Genomic DNA, 22,165 nt, shown 5'->3' on the forward strand with positions numbered 1-22,165 from the left:
TGGATTTCCATGTCATTTTACTAAATTCTTTCGATTTGAAAAAAAGATGTTTTGAAATTATATATTTTAAAGTGTTTCGCTGTCTTTGCCAACCCTACTACTTGATAAAAATAAGCGAAATAAGTTTTTCACAACGTTTCGATGACTCCATGTCATCATTTTCAAGTGAGGAGAGAATAAAATTGATAACTTAATATATACCATGTGAGGTGATAAAACAAAAGGTGTAAGTTAATACATACCACGCGAAGTGATAAAAGAAATATGGGAGTCTTATTGCATGCTTAAGCATGGCCTCTTCTTCTTACTTTAAATCAGACAGTCCAGTTTTCCGTTGCACTTCTTTAAAATGGAAAAATTGTTGGTGAGGTCACCGATGGTTTCCAGACCGTGGTCGTTCTGAAATAAGTGTCGGCTGGTGTAGCCGACATACTCTGCATCACACAGATCACATTGGTAATTATGTCGGCTACACCAGCCGACACTTATTTCAGCGTATTGGCGAACACCGTTATTCAGCAATCGGCAAGTAATTACAGAGCGACCACGGTCTGGAACCCGGGGGGAAGGGGACTCCCATATAAAAAGGAGAGGGATGCTCGTCGTCTCGCTCAGGGGTGTAAATTTTGGATTTTGGTCTCACTTAGGGTGTTCTGGGCAAAACACAATCATATGTAGCCGTGAAGGTCTCCTTTAGAGTTGCGCGCGAAGAAATATAGAAATGTATGTATACAGTTTTACATTTCTTCACGTAGGTGAAAGTATTAGATGATAATGGCTGCCATTAATAAAAGTCACGGTATTTTTTGTTTCCCTGTATTTTAATATGGTCCCTTTTAGGGGTCATAAAAAGCCTGGGCCACGCCCAAATTGGTCTCCTTTAGAGGTTTAATGTAAAATTTCCGAAGAGCATTCCTCCCCTTTTTATATGGGAGTCCCCCCCTCCCCCCCCGGGGTTCGGAAACCATCAGTGACCTGACCAACAATTTTTCCGTTTTGAAGGAGTGCAACAGAAAACTGGACTGTCTGATTTATGAAATGTTACTCATAAAGAAGCAGAAGCCATGCTTAAACACACAATCAGACTCCATACGCAAAAAACTTTTTATTTACGTTTGTCATCATTTACTGTACATGTACACTTTTACACCTTTTGTTTTATAACCTCGCATGGGATATATTAAATTATCAATTTTATTCTCTCTTCACTTGAAAATGATGACATCGAGTCATCGAAACGTTGTGTAAAACTTCTTTCGCTTATTTTTATCCTTAAATGTTTAACCAAATTTAACCTTATCCCCATGATACTTGGCAACTGAAAATAAGAGTCAACCATTCACTTCCTCCTTTGGGTAAGTTCAAGTAAGTGTCTACTTCTTCTATGCTGAATAGGGAATCAAATTGATACATGCAAAGCTGCGGCGCAAGACATTTTATGTGCTAGAGAGACGGTAAGGGATCTTAAGTTTCGTTATCATTCACATTGATGGCACTTTTAAAACTTGTGATGTGCATGCAAGAAATAACAGTCTCGATCTTCAATACAACAAATCCATGGACTCTGCGAAGCATCAGTTCTTTTAATACCTTGAACCAAATTTAATTGAGATGACAAGAGTTATCTCGCAGCTAAGCTTGTTTGATGAGCCAGCTGTGTATCTTTTGTATACAAAACCTTTTGGTACACATTTTAGGCCCAACTATTCAAGTAAGCACCATTAAGTGCTTTGAGTTAATTGCCTTTAAAAAACTGCAATTAAATATCTTAAAAGCCAAATTAACCACCATTGATACCGTTCGAATAGTATAGTTCTCAGATCCTTTAGAGGATCTTCCACAGGCATAAGCACCTTGGGCATTATGCTCAAACTCTCAAATCTACTGTTTATCCTTCATTTTATCCATCTTTTTGTGATCTTTCAACGTAAATTGTTTGGTATGATGCCCACGAGAGGAACCGCTTGATCCATTTAACACTTTTCCCCTTCTAAATGCCAGAGAACGTTGATTATTTAAATCGTTGAAGTTTGCCGAGTCTTCATATTTTGATAACACAGAATCTAGTCCAAGAGAACTAGAGTCCAATGGCAAATGCAGTCCATAACGGGACGGTCTAAAACTATTTTGGATGTGTGATGCTCGATATCTTGAATGCAACTTCATTAGGCGGTTTATATCTGGGTTTGTTTGTAGTGGAAAGTTTTTTCCACGAGCTGTATTGTCGCTAATTTCTTCCATAACCAAATTGCTACCAATTTGTTTGGACTGAGGGGGTAGCCTTTCTACAGGCTCGTTCTGTTCAATGAAATTGTCATCTTGTGTTGTAAGTTCATCCATTGACCTTACAGCGTCATCCTCGGGCTCTGTGTGCATCCGCTGAGTTGGGCTCGGGGAGCCTTGAAACATTGAAGCAGACATTGGTAGGTCAAAACCGCCAGCTCTTTGAAGAAGTGACCCCCCACGAGTTGGTGCGTCTTGGAACGTACTTTGAAGCTGACTAGTTCTTGTAGTTGGAAAGTTGATTGGCAAGCCAGGCAATGGCGGCATTCTAAGGGAGTCACCAACAGCAGAAGATCTGGACATTAATGAACCACTTATTGGGACTTCAGATTTAAAAGGTAAACCTCTGATAGCTTGCGTGGTCATTGGAGCTATAACGCCATTGTCAAGCATCTGGGCATGAATAGGTTGCTCCATGAATGGTGCTTTTGTATTGCGTTGAAACATATTTAACAAGCCAGGTTGTCTAATGCCAATATTTTGGCTCGGTTCTTGCATAATAGGGAGACTCTGCATACCATTATTGAGTTGGGCAAGGGTATTCCTCCCATTCAAATCTTCAAATCTTTCGTTACCTTCACTTTCTCCCCGGTCACTCGCTAATAAGAGCTCCTGTCTCATTTCATTTAACACCGCATCTCTGTCAGAACCTCCTAAGGCTTGCCTGAGTATCTGATGAAATAGATGTGGACTCCCTTGGCCAAATCCATTCAGTTCCTCACCATTTAAAGCCTCGTTGAGGCTTCCCACACTGTTAGGCTGTCTTTGTCCGAAAAGTCTCGCTTTTAAATTCTGTACCAAAGGAACCATCTTTAGGCCATGTCGGTGCTTTTGTAGCCTTACAAATGGATTTTCATCCCAATTATCATTGATTTTGTCTGTCATGGCTCCCGCAAAAGGTATCTGTGAAGGATTTCCAACATTGTCTAGTAACGACATTTGATTGTCTCCACGAAAAAGTTTGTTCATCAAAACCTTTTTTAACCATGGTAACATTTTTGTCGGCCATATCATAGCTTTCTTTGAATGCGACTTTTCTTTGCAGGCCTCAGACTCTTTACTGATGTTAAAAAGTTTGCACACTAAGTTCCAAATGGCCGCTTTTTCTTTTTTGACATGTTTATTGGAGTGATTAGAGTTATGACCAATAACGTGGCTGGTGTTTCCAACGTGGGATGCATTGTATTTTTCTTGATCTTTGTTTACTGAGGGGATGATAATCTTTGAAACGTGCTTTTTACTTTCCCATTTTTTCTTCTTCTCCGATACAGATCCACTGCTGTTATTTTCCTGGAAAAAGCGAGTCAGTTTGCTTTTTTTGATAAATAACTCTTTGTGTTCTTGACGACCTGGTGGAAAAACAGGGAATATTACATAATTTAATGGTACGCTGTTTACGATCAACTCAGCTTCCAAGACTCAGGCTTTTTTTTTACCTTTGCAAGACGCGATGCAAAAAGATATCAGGAAAAATATAACCAGCAGTATCTTCATGGCGGCAACTTACTGAAAATGAAAGACAGGTCAATTAGTATGCGGAACCTAATAAATGACTTGCAATATTGCCAACCTGACCACTTGCGCACGCACGTTGTAAGTATTACCGTCTTCGATCGTCTTTAAAAGTTTCGCTGATGCAAAGCCTTGTACCGAGAAAGCGATATATGGGAGGCAATAAAACATATTCATTATTGTATATAGCAGGAAAACAGACCAGAGGGCGTTTAGAGAATTCACCAAACTCGCCGAGTTCGTCGATTTTAAATTTAAAGCAGTAAGTTCATTAACGCAGAATTTCACCATTGATGCTAAGTAGAAGTCTTATTCTCACCAAGGATGGCTTAAATTGGTCTCGTGGATGTTCAAAATTCTAGTCTATACCATATTTCATCAGGAACTTTCTAAAATTATGTTTATGAGTAGGTTCTCCTCTAGCTTCCTTTCCTATGATAGAGAGATATGCCCTTACCGTTTTTTGAGTCCACAAGGACTTAAAAAAGCAGAAAACATCACATGTCCACCATGTCTCCTGGTTTGTATGGTGCACATAAAAAGAAAATTTATATTAGCTACATAATTTGTATCCAATTTTCGTTGGTATAAAATCGGATGGCACTTTGACTTGGCAGAATCTAAATGATGTAAGAAACATATCATTATTTATGCATGGTTTGGTTTTCTGTTTTTGGGGTTTCATACGGAAACCGCTTTTTGTTTTTGCCCGAGCTGATTATCAACATGCGTCCTTGAAAGAATATAGGTAACTTAATTCTTTCCTTGTATTAAGATAGACGCGCAATTGGTGTCATGAATTTGAGACTCATTCAACCACCAACGCACAAAAATACATTTGCAACGGGTCATTTGATAACCTGTTGCCCTTAATCTAGAGCACTGCTTATAACCAATGAATAAAGAAGATCTAGGAAACACCCATTAGTAGTATTCTTCTTTAAAAGGTAATTTTGTGATATACCGAATCTTCATGATTAGCACTTTTCCCTTGTTTAATCGAAGCGATAAATTCAGAGATGCCTAGTTACAGAGAAAGTCTGGCTGGAGAATTGATCGAGCGCTGAGGGCGCGAGCCTTTTAGGAAGGTCCGGGGACATGCTTCCCCGCAAAAGTTTTAAATCTGAGTTCTCTTAGATCATTTTCCCTGCAACTTAATTTCATTTAAGGACACATTTTAGTCATGTTACAATGACCAAATGTCCAGGTAGATAATGGTTAAAAATATGAACTAGCTACAACTACTGTCAAATGAAACCCGTTAATTTTTAGAATTCAAACAGAATTCTAGTACTTAGGCAATTTTCTTACAATGGACAACTTAAATTGATGCACGCTATTTTTTTTGTAGGAAAAACCTTTATAGTATCAAATGTATCCGTATGGGAAAAGATAAGAACAACCCCAAGTTCAGGAAAAATTTACACATTCTTATAAAAAATAGCGTATATATCCAAAGATAATGCTTGGTACATAATGCTTGCAGAATGCTTGGTACAGTTCCATAAGGATCAAGGTTTGGTCAGAACGACGTTTTGTTTTTCCGAACCATCGAAAAAATTCTCTTCTGCATTGGAATGAGGTATAGTGAGAACAAGTTTGCCAACTTTTAAAATGCGGCCAAATCTGTAGCTTCCATCAACGACTTTCAGGTTGGACAAATAGAGCCAAATTACATCCATTCTGTAGTAGGTAATAGGCCCACCTCTGCTGACTAATTCGAATATTTCACTGTCATCAAGCAACTGATATTCTATGAATTCTGCACCAGGCAGCTTGTCGCCGTGTTCTTGTGGTGAGGAGTATGGAAGGAGGTTGCTGTAACGCAAAACGAAAAACTCAACTTGTGCGATACTCTCGACATTACGTTAACAAACTTTGCATCTGTCAGTACCTTATAATTCGTTGGCATATTTGGAAGAGAATACCCCAGAGCTTTGACATAGAATGCGCCCCACTCCCTTAAAAAACTTGCTGTATTGGGCCTAAATGATGTCACCTTCTGCAAGCAGCTTGGTTAGATGTGTTTTCGTTTTCATATTAACGAAAATGCTTCTATCTGGTAGATGAACGCTTGTGTCAAACTTCAGTCGCTCTTGGCTGCTTTGATGGTAGTGATTGACAGGAACTTACCAGCAAGTTGTGTCAAGAAAGACTGAATCTCCTGATCTACAAGTGAGATGATTGGATCCTCTCGGTGTAAGAACTGATTAAAGTGCATAAACTTTTGCAGTGTAGCATGATAGAAGTAAAGGTACACCTCTGTCACAGAATCAGCAAACAAATTGTGCAGCCGCTTAAATCGGGAGGAGTGTCCTCGTGAGATGCAAAGTAACCTTTCAATGCAGCTTATTGCTGGAGTGACACTTCCTCAGCTCTTTCCAGGCTAAGCCACCTAGTATTAACATGTTTCATTATATCTTAGTAATTAGTGCCACAGTAATCACACAGAGTAGACTTTCTCTTGGTGCTTTTTTCGAACCATTAGAACCAATATTAAATCCTGCCACGATTTGAAAGGCATCCGCTGCTTTACCAGCGGTATTGTTGACAATGTGACGTGGACACGCCATTATATAAACTCCTTCATTTCGACATCCCATATTTACTGAAGTGTTGTCAAACCCGAGGCCCAAACAGTTATTCCTTGTAACGGAGTGCGTTTCGAAGACTAATCATTCATCCTCAATCACTTACACATTTTTAAAGTCCATCATCAAGAAGGGGAGAGATGTAGTGTTTTTGAGACTTGTCAATCATTTATGTAATGACCCACGCGGTTTAGGAGCTAGACTTTTGGTATTTTGTAGCGGTCAGTGTAAAATGCAGACTGAGGTTATAATGTAACAGTTGAAAAAACCCAAACATTTTAGAAATGCTAAAAATTAAGCCTAAATATTGTTTTCGGCCTAATTAGGCCTAGGGTTAGCATTTCTCAGGGGTTTGGGCTTTTTTAACAGTTACATTATAACCTCAGTCTGCATTTTACCTCTAGTCTGCAGTCTGCATTTTACACTGACCGATTTTTTAGTCGTCATGTCTGTTTAGTAAATACTGTTGTGTTCGGACAAGTGGTTTCAAGTGTTTATTGGACCGTAAACATCACATCTGACGACGAGGATTAAGCAAAGAACCCAGAGAGCGCGTTCTACCAGGATTTCCGGAGCGATTTCTAAAGAGTTTTCCGAAGAGAATTCCGAAGCGATTTCCCGCGAAATCAAAACAATGGCGATTTCACTGCCTAACTTCCCACCGTTTAAAGTTCACCTCTATGGAAATGCAGGCCCTAGATGGAAGAAATGGCTAGGACGATTCGAGAGATTAACCATTGCAATGGGGATTACCGATGACAAGCAGAAAAGGCTCTTCTGCTGCATTACGGCTGTCAAGAGGTCGACGAGATCTTCGAGACACTTCAAGATGTCGGCGAGGACAAGGATTACAACAAAGCCGTCGAAAAGCTAACCGCTTACTTCTCTCCACAAGTGAACACAACATACGAAGACTACAACTTCCTCAGGGCAAGCAAAAGGATGGAGAAACCCTGGACAGTGTCTGAGAAGCCTAGCAAAGACATTTCGCAAATCCAGACAGAGATTAAAGAACAAATCATCTTGAACTGCCAGTCAAACCCCCTTCGGCGTAAAACTCTGCGAGAGGACCTCGATTTAGCTGGTCTCATGAAAGCTGGTAGAGCCCTAGAAGCGAAGTACAAGTGAAGGATTTTGAAAATAAGGATAAAACCGTGTACGCGGTAAAATCACCCCAAAAAGGAAACCTGACGCAACCCAAAAGCAAACAGCGCCGTCCGAAAAATCGCCAGAGTCACGCAACTGTGAAAAATCCCGAAAGCGCGACGGAAAATGTAGGAACTGCGGTGGAATATACCCTCATAGAGACAGCCGCCCCACGAAGAACAAAAAGCGCACCTCATGTGGCAAACTAAACCATTTTGCCCAAGTTTGCAGAACAAACCCACCTGAGTCGGCAAACCAGGTCACACATCGAGACACTGATGTAGAAGATGAGTACGTGTACACAGTAGGCCGTGACAAAAAACCTATGTGCCAAGTCAAGATCGACGAAAAACAAGTAAAAATGATGGTTGACTCCGTAGCATCGGTTGATCTTATCGATGAGAACACCTTCTGGGAATTATACAAGGAAAAAGCTCCAGAAAAAACCAAGCGCAGAATTTTCTCCTACGGCTCACCGACACCCCCACCCCTACTGGGAACTGTCAAGGCCGAAATATCCGCCAATACCAACGGCACACAAACAACCTTGCACATTGTCAAAGGTGCTCCAGGAAACCTCCTGGGTTTCTACACTGCTAAACAGCTAGGCGAGCTTAAGATCGTCAATCAAGTTAAAACCAACGAGACTCGTTTCCAGTCCCCCCACGAACAGGGAATTCGAAAGTCTGTTTGGAGGAATCAGCAAAGTAAAAGGAAACGTTATCAAGCTTCACATAGGCCCTGACATCAAACCCAAGCAACAACCGCACCGCCGCATCCCCTTAAATGTCAGAAACGATGTCGAGATGGAGTTGAAGCGCTTAGAAGAACTAGACATCATCGAGCCAGTGACCGGTCCGACGACCTGGGTGAGCCCCATTGTCGTAGTCCCCAAGAGCTCTGGCCAAGTGAGAATATGTGTAGGCATGCGAGAGGCGAATAAGGCTGTGAAGCGAGAAAAGCACTTGATGCCGACAATCGACGACCTAGTTGCTGACCTCAACGGAGCGACAGTATTCAGCAAGTTAGACCTCTCGTCTGGATAGCACCAACTCGAGCTAGAACACACGTAGGACTTCGGCAATACAAACACTTAATGTTTGGAATCAACGCGGCGTCCGAGATTTTCCAGAACGCAATTGAGGAAATACTTACAGGCCCCCCTGGATACAAGAATATCTCTGACGATATCACCGTATTCGGAAAAACTCAGAGGGAGCATGACGAGAGTCTCCGTGGCGTGCTGCAACGGCTCCAGGCACACGATGTGCGCCTGAACAAGGAAAAATGCAGCTTCTCAATGAGTGAGATAATAAAGCTCTACGGACATATCATCAGCAAGAACGGAATCAAGGCAAACCCAGGCAAGATCAAGGCGATAACTGACATGAGCAAACCAGAGAACGTCAGTGAGGTGAGGTCACTTCTAGGAATGGCTCAGTACGTGTCCCGTTACATCCCAGATTCCGCTACCCTTGCTACGACTGTTAACCAAGCACGAGACGCCCTGGCAGTGGGCCGACGAGCAGCAACAAGCATTCGACAAGTTAAAAGACACCCTGACCAAGAATCATGTGATGTCGTATTTCAACCCGAGACTCAAGACCGAAGTGATAGTAAGTAAGTAAGTAAGTAACAACTTTATTTATAGAGGGTAACACATAACAGTTAAAAACTGACAAACCAGTGGCCCTCTAAATAGTCGACTATTAGCCCTATAATAGTCGACGCGAGCCCCGTCGGACTTGGAGGTTTGTTGGTGCAAGACGGTGAAGTTATCAGCTACGCGAGCCGAGCACTCAGCGACGTCGAGCACAGATACTCCCAGACCGAGAGGGAAATGCTAGGAGTAGTTTGAGTTGCTGAACATTTTCACCTTTACCTGTATCGGTCAGAGTTCACCATCGCCACAGATCACAAGCCGCTTCTGGGTATCTTCAACAGTCACAAGCCAACATCAGCACTCATCGATAGATTGAAGTTGAGGTTAATGCCCTCTAAATGTCAGCTTATCTACCGACCTGGAAAAAACGCCGAAAACCCGGCCGATTTCATGAGTCGTCACCCAAGTACCGCAGAATGTGAAGAATGCAACATCGCGGAAGACTATGTTAACTACATTTGGAACCAAGCTGTACCAAAAGCGATGAAACTGCAAGAAATCAAGTTGGAGACGGAGAAAGACTCTTCGCTCCAGGCGCTTATCAAGGCCATTGAAACCGACCTGTGGACGGATCCCGAAGTACAAGAGTACAAGAAAGTGAAGGACGAACTATTGGTCTACAAGGGAACAATATTGAGGGGAAATAGGATCGCAATCCCTAACAAACTGAGAAACAGAGCTGTAGACCTAGCGCATGTTGGACCCCAAGGAATCGTAAAGACAAAACAGTTCATCAGAGAGAAAGTCTGGTTTCCCGGTGTGGACGAGATTGTGAAGGAGAAAGTCGACAGCTGTCTACCATGCCAAGCAGCAACTACTTGCAAGGCACAGCGACTCGAACCTATACGGATGACACCGCTACCAACCGCTCCGTGGAAAGAACTCGCGATTGACTTCCTAGGACCACTTCCTTCTGGAGACTATCTCATGGTTGTCATTGACGAATACAGCCGTTTTCCGGAAGGGAAAATTGTCACATCCACTTCCGCCAGATCGACAATCCCGAAGCTCGACGCAATTTTAAATAGCGACAACGGATCCCCCTTCAACGGCGTTGAGCTCAAGAATTTTGCTGAGCATTTAGGCTTTCAACACCGCAAGATCACGCCTCTCTGGTCAAGGGTAAATAGCGAAGCAGAACGTTTCATGAAGACACTAGAAAAATGCGTGAGAACCGCGACCATCGAGCATAAGAACTGGAAACAAGAGCTCAACAAATTTCTACGGCAGTATCGGGCGACACCTTTCTCGACTACTGGCATCTGACCATGCGAAGGACCTAATCAGAGGAAGCTCAAGACCACTCTGCCAGAAGGGACGCCACCAATCCTCCGACAAACCATTGTTGAGACACCGAAGAACCTGGCAGAGAGAGACGCAGACCAGAAAAAGAAGATAAAGGCGTATGATGACCAAACGCTAGGTGTGAGAGAAAGCAATATCAACCTGGGAGAGCAACCAAAGGCCAACAAGCTCAGTACCCCGTTTAATCCAGTGCCTCTTGTAGTCGAAGAGAAAAAAGGATCGATGATTACCGCAAGCGACGGACGCTTGACCGCTACGTGCAACTCATTGATGTTCAAAGTTGTTCCCAGACACATCGAGCATACTGGAAACCACACACAAGAGATGAACGAAGACGTTTCAGCAAATCCCCAACCACTGGAAATTTAGGAAGTGGACAAGATAACAAAGTCTTCAAGCCCTACTGTATGCCTAGGACGATCACAAAGGCAGACAAGGCCTCCCGCGAGATTCGCAGACTACGTTCTACTTGTTCACGAGAACTAGACACCAGAAGCATGCAATGGATTTTTGTGACTCTGTAACACGTTTTAGTTTGTCGTTTTCATATTATAAAAAAAGTCGTTTAAAGAAGTCGTTTAGGTCAATCACTTACACATTTCCGAAGTCCATCATCAAGAAGGGGAGAGATGTAGTGTTTTTGAGACTTGTCAATCATTTATGTAAATGACCCACGCGGTCTAGGAGCTAGAGCTTTTGTATTTTGTAGTCGTCATTTCTGTTTAGTAAATACTGTTGTGTTCGGACAAGTGCTTTTCAAGTGTTTATTGGACCGTAAACATCACTCCTACCCCCCGCTGTTGAAGATGATGCCATGCACATATCTAAGAAATGGGTCGATACTTGGCAACGGCTAACATAAAAATCCTGATGGGCAATGGATTCATTTTCTACACACCGTTATCACCTGAACCATCAATGCATGCAGAAAAGGGATTTTCTTTAATCGAGGCGACAACATTTTGTTGGAAATGTGGTGCAATTGCACCGTTAACAACATACGTTGTTAACGATAACGATAATGATACTGATGACGATAATAATAAAGATAATAATTACAATAATAACAACGTCCGATCTTGTTGATGAAGCGGGGTGATAAACCTTCCTTGTGGTTGAAGATGGTGCCCTTTGGGGGACGGAGATGATGATTACAAGTTTTTTTCGGGGTTTGGAAGCTGATGATATTAAAAAAAACTGGCAGTAAAGGAGACTCTTGAAGTAACAATGCCTTAGATAACGAAATACCTCAGAAAAATTAAAGCTGACTGGGGCAATGTGATAAAGCCAATCAACACCTGGTATCGCAGAGGTCATGAGTACGATTCCCGTTCAAACCTGAATTGTCAGAAATTGAGTAGCCCTCCCCTTTTGTTACCGCATAATAAGTAATATTCATAAATGTGATGCTCCAGGATCCCTGACATGTAAAATCGTCCAATTCTCCACTTGAACCCGGTGTGGGCACACACATACTGTATATCTGGCAGTGTCCTATCCGTTGGTCAGCCGGACGTCACTTTCGGGATTTGAAACACCTTCACTAGCCTTACTGTTATTAATTTCAGTTGGAAAGAAAATTGGGTTCACCAAAGGAGGAATAAGTAGTGATTGAGAAACTATCGATGGTCGCTGGAGGTATTTGTCGTTAGAGATAAAAAAAAGCCGTTAAGAGGGACTAGAGAGAAGAATAAGTTGAAAACATACAGCGTTCATGAACATGGTCGGTGGAGACGAAAGTTTGCAAAATGGACACAGGACTGATGTGTACAAACACTTAGCTTGTTTTCCTTTAATTAAACCAACCGATATTCCAGCGGCGAAATGTTTGGAGGCAATGATTGGAGAGGGTCATGTAATTAAACTCTGAAAATTAGAATATAAACAAAAGATAAAAGGGATCCTCGCACTTATCTGGAGAATTTTGAGCAATTGTCTATTATAGACACCTGAAAAATTCAGGTGGCTTCAACGGGATAGGAACACTCGACCTCTGCGATGCTGAGCTATGAAGCCATTCAATTGGGAGGAGCTCAATTTGTTGGGCTCATGTATATCCGTGAAAGGATTGCACTTTTGCATTCAGTTATCTCTTCTGCCATGTTCACCAGAGTTTGTTGACTGCGTAGCAAGCGAACTCGCGGGCTTTTAGAGCTTAGAATAGACGGACAAAGAAACTTCGAGGGGGTGAGAATAAAAAAATGAGAAATGTTGGAATGGGAAGTGATACCTTTTCACCTACCCCTTCCCCTTTTAAGTTTAACTTGGTCTAATTGTTCGACGTGAACATCTCAAATGCCGTTCCTCAGTCTCATTGTTTGATTTTTTATTTTGACTTTAAGGTGAATTCGAAGGGAACAATTTACCTAATGAGGTCAAGGACCCAATGCAAACGGAATATGTAATTTCATATCTAAGAATTTTCGAGGAGCAAAATTAAAAAATAGAAAACGTGGAAATGAAGTCGTCGAACGACAATCGAAGACAGGATCATAAATCCGAAGTTAGACCGATTTTCTCTTAGCTCTCTAGTAATGCAAATAAAGTGAAGCCTAAAAAAATGAGTTAGGTGCAAAACTTGTCGATTAAATTTATAACTAATCGCAAGCAAATGGCACGTACATATTTTCATGATTCATACCTCATAAATATTCACGGCCAATCTAGAGAAGGCGAATTGATTACTTTTATCCTTCCTCCTGCATTACCTTTAGGTAATTGCCAATCTAGAAAGGAAGCTCTAAAGCCAAAGAGGACACCTACTTTTTTCACTTCAAATATAGGAACCATGCCATGTAAAAGCGGGTTTAAACACAAGGAGCCCACACATGTAAGTAGTTTTTCTTTTCGAAAGTTCTTTTTTCCGGCCGTAAAAAAATTCAAGCAAGCAACTTCGGACGTACAACTACTGGCATACGTTAGGTCAGACTGATTATCTGATTGGTGTCAAAGAAAATCTGAAAAGCAGAAGCCAATACAATTATTGCACTTCTGTTCATTAACGTGCTCATCGGGGTTACAAAAATTTGATTGTGTGGATTTGCTTGTATCGTCACTTATATATGCTATGTGGCTACTGATGTTCCTGCGAGGACGAAAGGTTCGTTTTGTCGAAAACCTGTTCTTGGGGCGCCATTGTCGTTTCTCTTCACACGAAGTCACTTTTCCCTTTTTCACTGACCGTTTCCGAATTTCGCTCGCTTGCTCATTTTCCCTTTAAGTATCCTGGATTGGTTCTGTAATGGTACTCTTTGTTTCTTTGAGTAAGCGCTTCCTGACTTCATTAACTTCAACATAGCTTTAATAGCAACCTCAACACTTTTTCGAGCCAGTGGATCCTTTACTTTATTGAACACAGCTCCTAGAACTCTCGAAGCTTCAAGGTAATTTGCTGTTTCGCTTTCGCTGTTGCTTGTGGACAAAGCTTTCTTTTCACTAGCAAATGAAGAAGACTCTGACTCCTTTGTTGCTGGAGAATTCATAAAGGCCAATGAGCCAAAGTTAACTTCCTTATTTGCTTCGTCTTTTAGAAATGGGTCTTTTCCGATATCCTCTCCGGCGGAGATTTCTTTGTTTAGAAGAGATGATACGGTGAACGTAGGAAGGGCTGTTATTGTAGCTTTATCTGTATGAACATCAAATTTCCCCTCTTGTGGTGCTGTATTTCCTTCACTACCAATGCTGGGATGATAGTCCGCTTTTCTTGGTACAACTAATTCCCCATCAGGTTCAAGTTTGATCCTGTGGAACTCAGTTCCTGAGGCTTTGGTAAAACGTCCAACGTTATCGTTGTTGTTCGGTTTGCTCATCTCTTCGAGAAACGTCGGTCGACCGATTACAGAGTCACCATTACTGACAAGAATTTCGTGATCATTACTGCTTGCTTTTGGGGTCGTGTTGACTCTGGCGGTACTTTCGGTTATCGTTCCGACTTTCTCTGCACCAAAATTTAGTAACGAATTGTTAGTGTGTTCTGGAACGCCCAAAGGAATCTTTTTTGAACCTTTCTGGTTATTTTTTGGAAAACGTGCCCTCAACCTATCACCTTTTTCTATATATTTCTCTAGATAATCAAGATCTTTATCTATGTGTTTGGCGATTTTTATTTCTGAATTCATTTTAGACTGTTTTTTCGGGCTGCTGCTGAATTTGTCCATTTCATACATGTCTTTTAACTTTTCAACTAGTAACGTTAATAAAAGACTTGAAATAGCGCCCCCTTTTTTCCCTCTCTTCTTTAATTTGCCTATAGCATGATGTTTTGATTGTAGATTGGATATTTCCTTTAGGATATCTAAATCGTCGTTTAGATCATCAGAAGCCATGTCTTCACTAGCTGGAAGAGGAAAAGCTGGAATATTAAGCGATCCACTGTCGCCGGATATGGAATTTCCAGTCATTAGAGGGGCAAATGCCCGCTCATTCATTGAACTGTCAATATTGGTTATTTCTCCTGGGGAAACAAAGTTCTTTAGATTGCCAAACATCAAGTCTGCGAGAACACCCCTTGTTAGTCCATTAGGCCCTGTTAATGGATTCTTAGCAATTCTTGTGATATACCCTGCATCGACTGCCGGTTGCCTCTCAAAGACATTATCAAGTGCCATACCCCGTTCATGTGGCGTGTATGGGCTTCTGAGAGGAATCTGTTGCCCTTTTATTGCTCGCTCAATGGACGAATCTTGGGGTGAAGTGCGAAGGCCTAGATTGAGTTGGTTCAGGTGATTAATTTGGTCCTCAACCTGTTGCGTAGTGATCTCTCTTCCTGACACTGGCTCTTCATTCAATGTGATTGAAGATGGATTAGTGCCTGCTGATATTGTTGGTGGAAGAATAAGTTGCCTTACGAACTCGTTAGTGGAATTAGCGTTATGATCTGAAATGAAAACGGAAAATAACTGAAACGGTTTCTACACATAATGTTCAAAATAAAGGGAGCATTGTCTAACAAAACAGAATAATTTGTCCAAGCCGTACATATAATGCAAAGTAAGGTTAAGAAACGATTTCTATACGCACCAGGTGTGGTCCTAATTGATAACCCTGCAATGACCCGCAGTAATACTGTAACAAGGAGACTGCATTTACAGGCATCCATAGTTCATGTAAGCATAGATGTTTAGTTTGGTCCTTCAGCTGTAAGAAGACCAATGACGCTACTTTTAGTGCCATTAAAGGGTGTCAGTTGACAATAAATCTGTACATGTCCACCGATAAATTGGAGAACAGCGGTAAACGCAGTTTTGGGAAATAGAAATTGGCATAAGGACATAAAATTAAATTACAGTTCATGGTTTCTTTATGACCTTCGTCACATTTTTTGAATCTGGCGGAAGTTGGTACAAGGCTGGGTCTTTTAATTCAACGTTAGACCACTATCCAAGACATGAAATATACTTGTCAATGGTCTCGAACTAATGTCCATATGTTTCTTGCTATACATGTAAGTTGATGTAACGCATACATTTATGGTTTCGAGCACTTCTAGGTATTGAAATAGAGTAGTATTGAAGCTACTGAAATCGAAATCGAAATCAAAATAAGAATATTGACTTATCCTTAAACAACTAAGACCATATTTGAACCGCTGCAGGTGATTTTTAAGGATCATCCTCCTCAATGGTCAGGTGATACTTGCAGGTTTCTTGGACCAAACACTTCAAATTGCATCGTCGTAATTTCATAGTTTTCGAAACAGTCACGTATTAAACTGTAACACTAGAACGATTCAATGACATATTAAATTCAGCACTAAAAGAAATTAAGAGTATAAGTTTCGTTCCCTGATCTTAAAGTTAGCGTCTGTTTCACAACCCATATGGTTATGGTAGAGACCTCGCCAACCAGCTAGAGATTCCTCAGTGGTTGTAAGGGCTTTCCGCTTTATCAATGAGTAAATTACCTTAATTTGTTGACCAGCATTGGCATTTCGAGCAGTGAAAATCAGCCATGTCTTTTATAATTTTTCTCATTAATTGCTAGAGAATGAAAATCAAAATGTATCAGCGAAATCTTCAATTCCTTGTTCAGTCTTCAAGATTCGTATGAAATTGCGTAAACTGTCGTTGGAAGTTGTTAATAATACATAATAGGATGGGTTTGAACAAAGACAGCCTCTTTTAATAACTGACTCTTTTTATGGGTGAATTGAAGTGCATTATCATGAAATCGCTATACAAGCAACGCCAATAATACACCACCAGACAGCAAGTCCACAGTTCCCTTAAAGGCCTGCAGCCTACCTACTTTTTTCGATTTCTTTGAAAACTCAAATTTTTGTTTTAACGTAGATACTTGTTTTCTTGAATTTCATTGAAATAGAATATCGTCGGCATACTTCTGAAAATCGTTTGTGTTTCTTTTATTTCTTAGCTGCACCCCCCAAAAATATGATTTATCCAGAAGGCTGGAGGTAATATTTTAGATAATGTTTTATTTTATGTTAAGGACGTTCGCGCCCATTGCTACTGCGCATTTTTCGCGCATGTCACGTACACGTCATGCATCGCAAACCAGGATGGTAAACACGATGCCAAAAGCGCAAACAGTTCCACAAGAATGGAACGTGAAAGCATGTGGCATCATGGGATAGCTGTGGACCCAGGTCCACCTCAGAAAAAGACATCAGCTGCAAAAGTTTGTTTAGTTATATTAGTTATGTTGAGCTGAGTACGTTTACCTGATCTAAATTTCACTAATGTAGCCTTTTTATTGCCGACAGTTGTAAGCTAAGTTCATCTTAAAATGCGGCAAGCTTATAAAAGTGCACCTCATTATCTCGAAAACGAGCACGGTGATTCCCCATTTTTTTTTTATTTTCCCCAATTTTTTTTTATTTTGCCTTTTTTACCTTCCTGCGTGGAAAGTTTAAAAGAAATCTGTACGTGGGAACGTTTTGGGCGCGAACACCCTTAACAGGAACTTTCCTATTTAATGTAACTGAAGAAAGATAGAGATGCACAAACAGTACATTTTTACCTTTCGACACACTAATGTGAAAAATTGGTTTGTGCGCTGAGCGGGACTCGAACTCATGTCTCCCTGATTACCAGTAGGGCATGCTAAGCCAGTGCACCATCAAGCCTACCACCCTGGAAGCGCAGTAGATTGATGATGTGACTTAGCGACGTGGGGATCCCTGGGGCCCAACTTTTTCTTCACTGTGCTTCTCTATCTTTCTTCAGTTACGTATGGTATAGCCTTTCATTTGCTTCATAATTTCTGACTTTAATTTTTTCCTATTTAATGGTCCACCATTACTGACTTTAAAATCTTGAGAGAACTGGATCGAGGAGAAAATGACGTCAAAGACTCACTAGTTTAAGAATGCAATGCGTTTGTACGCGACTGAATTAATATGCGGCACGGGAGTTTGAGGTTTTCAGATTTTTAAACTCATGTTTTGCAGACACAATAAATTGCGTTTACGGACTGAAATTTTAAGCGATTTAGTGAATGACGTCACTTTTCCCTAGATCCAACCCTTTGAGTTCCAGTCGGTCAGTTTTGAAGTTGAGTAATGGCGGACCGTGAAATCCAAAACTTATACTCAAAGTGAAACAGCCTGTGGATAAAAATCCAAGCTCGAAATTTGCCAAGCAGGCGTTAAGCAAACACACTTCAAAATCTGAAGAAAGGCAGTGATTTTTTTCTCATAGTACCACTTTAAAGTGCTAAAAGATCTTTATGTCGAAAGATCATCGCAGTGAGTGATGCAACCTAGGCAGTTTCAAAGAAGCCCAAGAAAATATAGACTGGAAGGGAACTCGAATCCAAGAGCCTTGAGTCCAATAGAAATAAAATAATAATGAAAGTGGTATCTTTGACATATTGCGAACTCCTTATTGATATGGTTCCGAGTTTGAACCACATGGTCTCCAACGTCCTCCACGTTTGTAAAGAAAGACGCGCGAAACCAACCATGATTTCAGGTTTACAAAATTCAGGGAGTTATGTTGAAACAGTATGGCCAACATTGAAACAATATGAACGATTGATAACAACTTACCTAGAGCCGCATTCTATGGTTCCAGCTTAAATGAGTGATTTGTGGTGAGATACAGAAGATAAACTAAAGGCCAGATTGTTCACGTTCATTTGAAAACTACCTTTAGTCTGACCTAATGGGCTTCATAAGACACCTGTCTTCAGCAGTGCTTTTAATAGGCATTTAAATGGAATACATTTTTTCAATGATAGGTAGAAAGATTAGTTTATAGCTGAGAATTCAAGATGAGTGCTTTGTTTCTATAAAAATCATCCATTACGTAATCAGTTAGCTTGGGTTTATCTTTTTTCCTTTTTGGTGGAATTTTAGTTTTGGACTCTTCCCTGCCAGTGTTAATCTTTCGGCAGGGATCAACCGTATGATGCTCGGCTTAGTTACTCGAGTGCGGTGTGTTTCCGTAACAAGTTGGACTTTGTGGCTTTTGGTTTTATCCGAGGCTGATGTCGTATCAATGCTGGCGTTCTTTTTCTTTTTCTGTGAAACGCTTCCTCTCCTTTTAGTGAAATATGACCCGCCTCCCAGCATTTTCTGGCTCATTCCCCCGGTTCCACCCATCATATGAATGCCGTTTGTACCAGTAAACATTCCATTCATACCCCCCATTCCAGTCATGGGTTTTAGTCCATTTTCGCTTTCCATAAGGTTGATTACACCAGAGTTGTGTCGTCCACCGAATGATAATCCAGGAATGTTAGTCACTCCTCCACCGAATTCCGAGTAGCCCTTATTTCCTCCCCCTACTCCTGTGATTTGAGAAAGGCCACCAAACATCAATCTTTCAAACGTAGAGGGCTGCATTGCTTGCTCGCTGCTTCCAGCCTTATTCAATGGTATGTGGATTGGTTTTATCACGCTGTCTTGAGCGTCATTCTCCATCGCGTCATTTGGCTTATTGCCCTGCATATCATCCTGCATATTTCCATGCATGGCTTGTTGAACATTGCTGACTATGTCATTTTGCATGTCATTTAAAGATGGCGTTGGACTGATATCACCATTAGATGCTTGCTGGACTATTTGAGCTTGCAGTGGGGTAACCCTTCTCCCATTGACTCTGATGTCATTTGTCAGCTGATTAATGATTCCTAGCAGTCTCTGTTGCGAGAGTCCTGCAGTTTCACCTGCATAAGATGCGTCTGCGGGACTATTACTCCAGGGTATTCGTCCGAGTCGATCCTTTAGTTTAGCCAGTACAATAGAGCTACTTGCTTCTCGAAACCCTAAGTTCTTCCGAGATGCCATTTTCTCTTTCATGGGTTCCTTCTTAATTCTTAAGGTTCCATATCTAGGTTCCCCGTCGAACTTTTCTTTAGCGGTTGAGTTGATTTGACGCTCCAATGCTCTGTGATTTGACTCTAGTAAAGAGAATGATAAGAAATTTGTCTGTAATTCAGTGATGGTAATTTTGTAATAAAATGTAAGATCTTAGAATTTCGGGGGTCACTTACCTCTGGACTTCTGACAGTTGTAATATACCTAAAGACTTACAGGCTTGAGCAATGTGTACTGCCGATTATTATTATTATTCCCTCCAGCAAGTAATATTCCTCTGATTGTCTTTGAGCGTCAAAGCACGACAAGGCTATTAGACACTTTAACCTAATTTATGTGATCTACATGTATTCAAATGGTTCTGAAATTACAACACAAATACAAAGGCAGAGACTTAACATTGACCTGCTATTTGTAAACAGGAGAACATTCCCAACAGAATGATGATAAAGGTGCTTGTTGTCATTGCTGGGTTCTTCATGGACTTAAATCCTGTGCAAATAAACAGTAGAATTAACAAATATATCATTTACAAAATTAATGGTCTTCACAAAGTCTATCAGCCGAAGTTGGTCTTTGCATAACTAGTTGGATACATCTCATGAATTGAGAAATTCATCGTTATCTTTCTTCATCCTATGTTGCTCGTTCACAATCTTTGCACATCCTTTATTTGGCAATGGTGCCTAATGGGATGATTTAGTTAAGTTACTGACAAGACATATATTTACCAGATACCGTGTGAAAGAAGTGTTCCCCTCGATACTTGAAAATTATTTTTTCAGTTCGTCAAAGCGAACTAAACTGCCGGTGATGTCTATTTACCATACTTAATTATTGATCACATAAAAAATGTCGAGTACTTTTTACAGTGGCGAAAGCGCTTTACTGGTGTGCGGTCGAATAGCAGTGACCTTTACGCTTTACAAAAATCGAAAAAATTTGTTCAGCGTCTAGGAATATAAACTTATAGGGTGTCCCAGTTTCTTTCATCAAACACGTTTCCTCTATATTGAATAGAAGGAAATGTGATTGATTAACTGATTAAGGTGATGTTTCCAGTCCAGTTTCTCGGATTTCGATTTTGATTTTAGCTAAACAGGGAGTTTAAGCAAAGGCCAAGGAAGAATAAACCGAGGATTTAGTTTTGAAGGGAATTTGACAGCTATTGTCTCTTTTTTTATAGCTACTACACAAAATCTCCAAACTCTGAAAGGGGCGGGGGGGGGGGGGGGGTTTTGCATCAAGAGAACCCTACAATCTATACCAAGATCTGAAATAGTTATCAACAGCAAGTTGTTGAAGCCTATTGGACTAATACTGACCCTTGTAATGGAAAATGCATATCCCAGGTTATTGCATTTTTACGGACATCCATCTGCTAATATTAAAAAAAAAAATAGTGTAAGTAGTGCTATATGGGCGTTTGGGGCAGTTTTCACGGTTGGAATTGGAGCATTGTGATTGGTGGATTCAAATTTTTGCAGGAAATTCAAATTTCAAACGATGACGTCACAAACACGTGACACCTCCCTTGCTGCAAACCCTCAAGAAACAGATTGGGAAGTTTTGCGTATTCATGTTGGAAATTCAAATTTGGGCAGGAAATGTAAACCTACGTTAAGAGGGAAATTCAAATTTCAAACAATGACGTCCCGGTTTATCCAAGCCCGTGTCCATAGATTATTGATTTTTTCTTGCATTAGGATGGGACGCGGTAGGAACATCCTGTTCAATAAAAATTTCCGTCTCCATTGAAACCTCATCCATGAAACGATGTCGGGTTTCATGCTTTATTCGTTCCAACCACTGGAGATAGTGCAAGTAGAGCCCTCGCAACTTTCTTCTGTAAACGGGTAACAGGGCATTAAAAGCTTTGGCCTCAGTTATCGTTTCAGAGACCCCCTCCTTCAAGAACGTGTTGACTCTTTTGTCATAGGTTGAACTCAGTGACTCTTCCACCTCTTGGCGCAAAGTTTCCCAGGGATCGTGGTCATCCATTTCCCTGTCACTGACGTCTTCATCCTCAGACTCCATGACCATGTCCTAGTCCGAGTCTTTTTCTTCCTCTTCATCTTGGTTTCGCTCCTCATCTTCTTCACTTTTCTCTTCCGAGGCATCATAGGGTGGTAATTCCCCTAATATGTCCCCCATTGTTGTGTCTCCCACAGGCTCCTGGTCTATGCGTTTCCAGCAACCTCGATGATGATAATGATGATGATGACAACTGAACAATTTTCTTAGGTGTACAAACTAAAGAAGGTTGTTTGTGCTACTGTGCATTTGTGTATTGAATGCATGGATCCTCAGGCCTCCCTATTTTGTGAATAGGGAACGCGCTCAGAGAATGGGAAATGTTTGACTTTTGTATTTTTGCTTGCAATA

The 22,165-nt window shown here is 41.0% G+C and overlaps 3 protein-coding genes across 4 annotated transcripts; all 3 read right to left on the reverse strand.

The window, feature by feature from the left end:
• Positions 1-1,135: 1,135 nt before the first annotated feature.
• On the reverse strand, positions 1,136-4,399 carry LOC138012990 (uncharacterized). The gene is made up of 3 exons (XM_068859945.1): positions 4,253-4,399; positions 3,720-3,789; positions 1,136-3,632 (listed from the first exon to the last, which is right to left on the reverse strand). Exons 2-3 carry the CDS (start codon positions 3,775-3,777, stop codon positions 1,882-1,884), a joined length of 1,809 nt encoding a protein of 602 aa, XP_068716046.1. The 5' UTR covers positions 3,778-3,789; positions 4,253-4,399; the 3' UTR covers positions 1,136-1,881.
• Positions 4,400-12,950: 8,551 nt separating this feature from the next.
• LOC138012991 (uncharacterized) lies at positions 12,951-16,547 on the reverse strand. The gene is made up of 3 exons (XM_068859946.1): positions 16,403-16,547; positions 15,520-15,636; positions 12,951-15,376 (listed from the first exon to the last, which is right to left on the reverse strand). The coding sequence occupies exons 2-3, from the start codon at positions 15,596-15,598 to the stop codon at positions 13,674-13,676; spliced, it is 1,782 nt and encodes a 593-aa protein (XP_068716047.1). The 5' UTR covers positions 15,599-15,636; positions 16,403-16,547; the 3' UTR covers positions 12,951-13,673.
• A 388-nt stretch (positions 16,548-16,935) lies between these two features.
• LOC138013394 (uncharacterized) lies at positions 16,936-20,595 on the reverse strand. 2 transcript variants are annotated; one of them, XM_068860465.1, is made up of 3 exons: positions 20,519-20,595; positions 20,186-20,272; positions 16,936-19,863 (listed from the first exon to the last, which is right to left on the reverse strand). In XM_068860465.1, the coding sequence occupies exons 2-3, from the start codon at positions 20,259-20,261 to the stop codon at positions 18,776-18,778; spliced, it is 1,164 nt and encodes a 387-aa protein (XP_068716566.1). In that variant the 5' UTR covers positions 20,262-20,272; positions 20,519-20,595; the 3' UTR covers positions 16,936-18,775. The 2 variants fall into 2 exon arrangements, with proteins under 2 accessions (XP_068716566.1, XP_068716565.1); XM_068860464.1 differs by having other exon boundaries at positions 20,512-20,590.
• Positions 20,596-22,165: the final 1,570 nt, after the last annotated feature.

The sequence above is a fragment of the Montipora foliosa genome, chromosome 8 (assembly GCF_036669935.1).
Source record: "Montipora foliosa isolate CH-2021 chromosome 8, ASM3666993v2, whole genome shotgun sequence".
Lineage (NCBI taxonomy): Eukaryota > Metazoa > Cnidaria > Anthozoa > Scleractinia > Acroporidae > Montipora > Montipora foliosa.

What these genes read in the sequence shown, in the direction of transcription:
- LOC138012990 (XM_068859945.1), bottom strand. Translation starts at nt 3,777, where the DNA reads ATGAAGATACTGCTGGTTATATTTTTCCTGATATCTTTTTGCATCGCG. An exon ending in TTGCATCGCGTCTTGCAAAG is followed by an intron (nt 3,633 to 3,719) that starts GTAAAAAAAAAG and finishes TTTTTCCACCAG; the next exon opens with GTCGTCAAGAACACAAAGAG.
- LOC138012991 (XM_068859946.1), bottom strand. Translation starts at nt 15,598, where the DNA reads ATGGATGCCTGTAAATGCAGTCTCCTTGTTACAGTATTACTGCGGGTC. An exon ending in ATCAATTAGGACCACACCTG is followed by an intron (nt 15,377 to 15,519) that starts GTGCGTATAGAA and finishes TTTTCATTTCAG; the next exon opens with ATCATAACGCTAATTCCACT.
- LOC138013394 (XM_068860465.1), bottom strand. Translation starts at nt 20,261, where the DNA reads ATGAAGAACCCAGCAATGACAACAAGCACCTTTATCATCATTCTGTTG. An exon ending in CTCCTGTTTACAAATAGCAG is followed by an intron (nt 19,864 to 20,185) that starts GTCAATGTTAAG and finishes TCTCTTTACTAG; the next exon opens with AGTCAAATCACAGAGCATTG.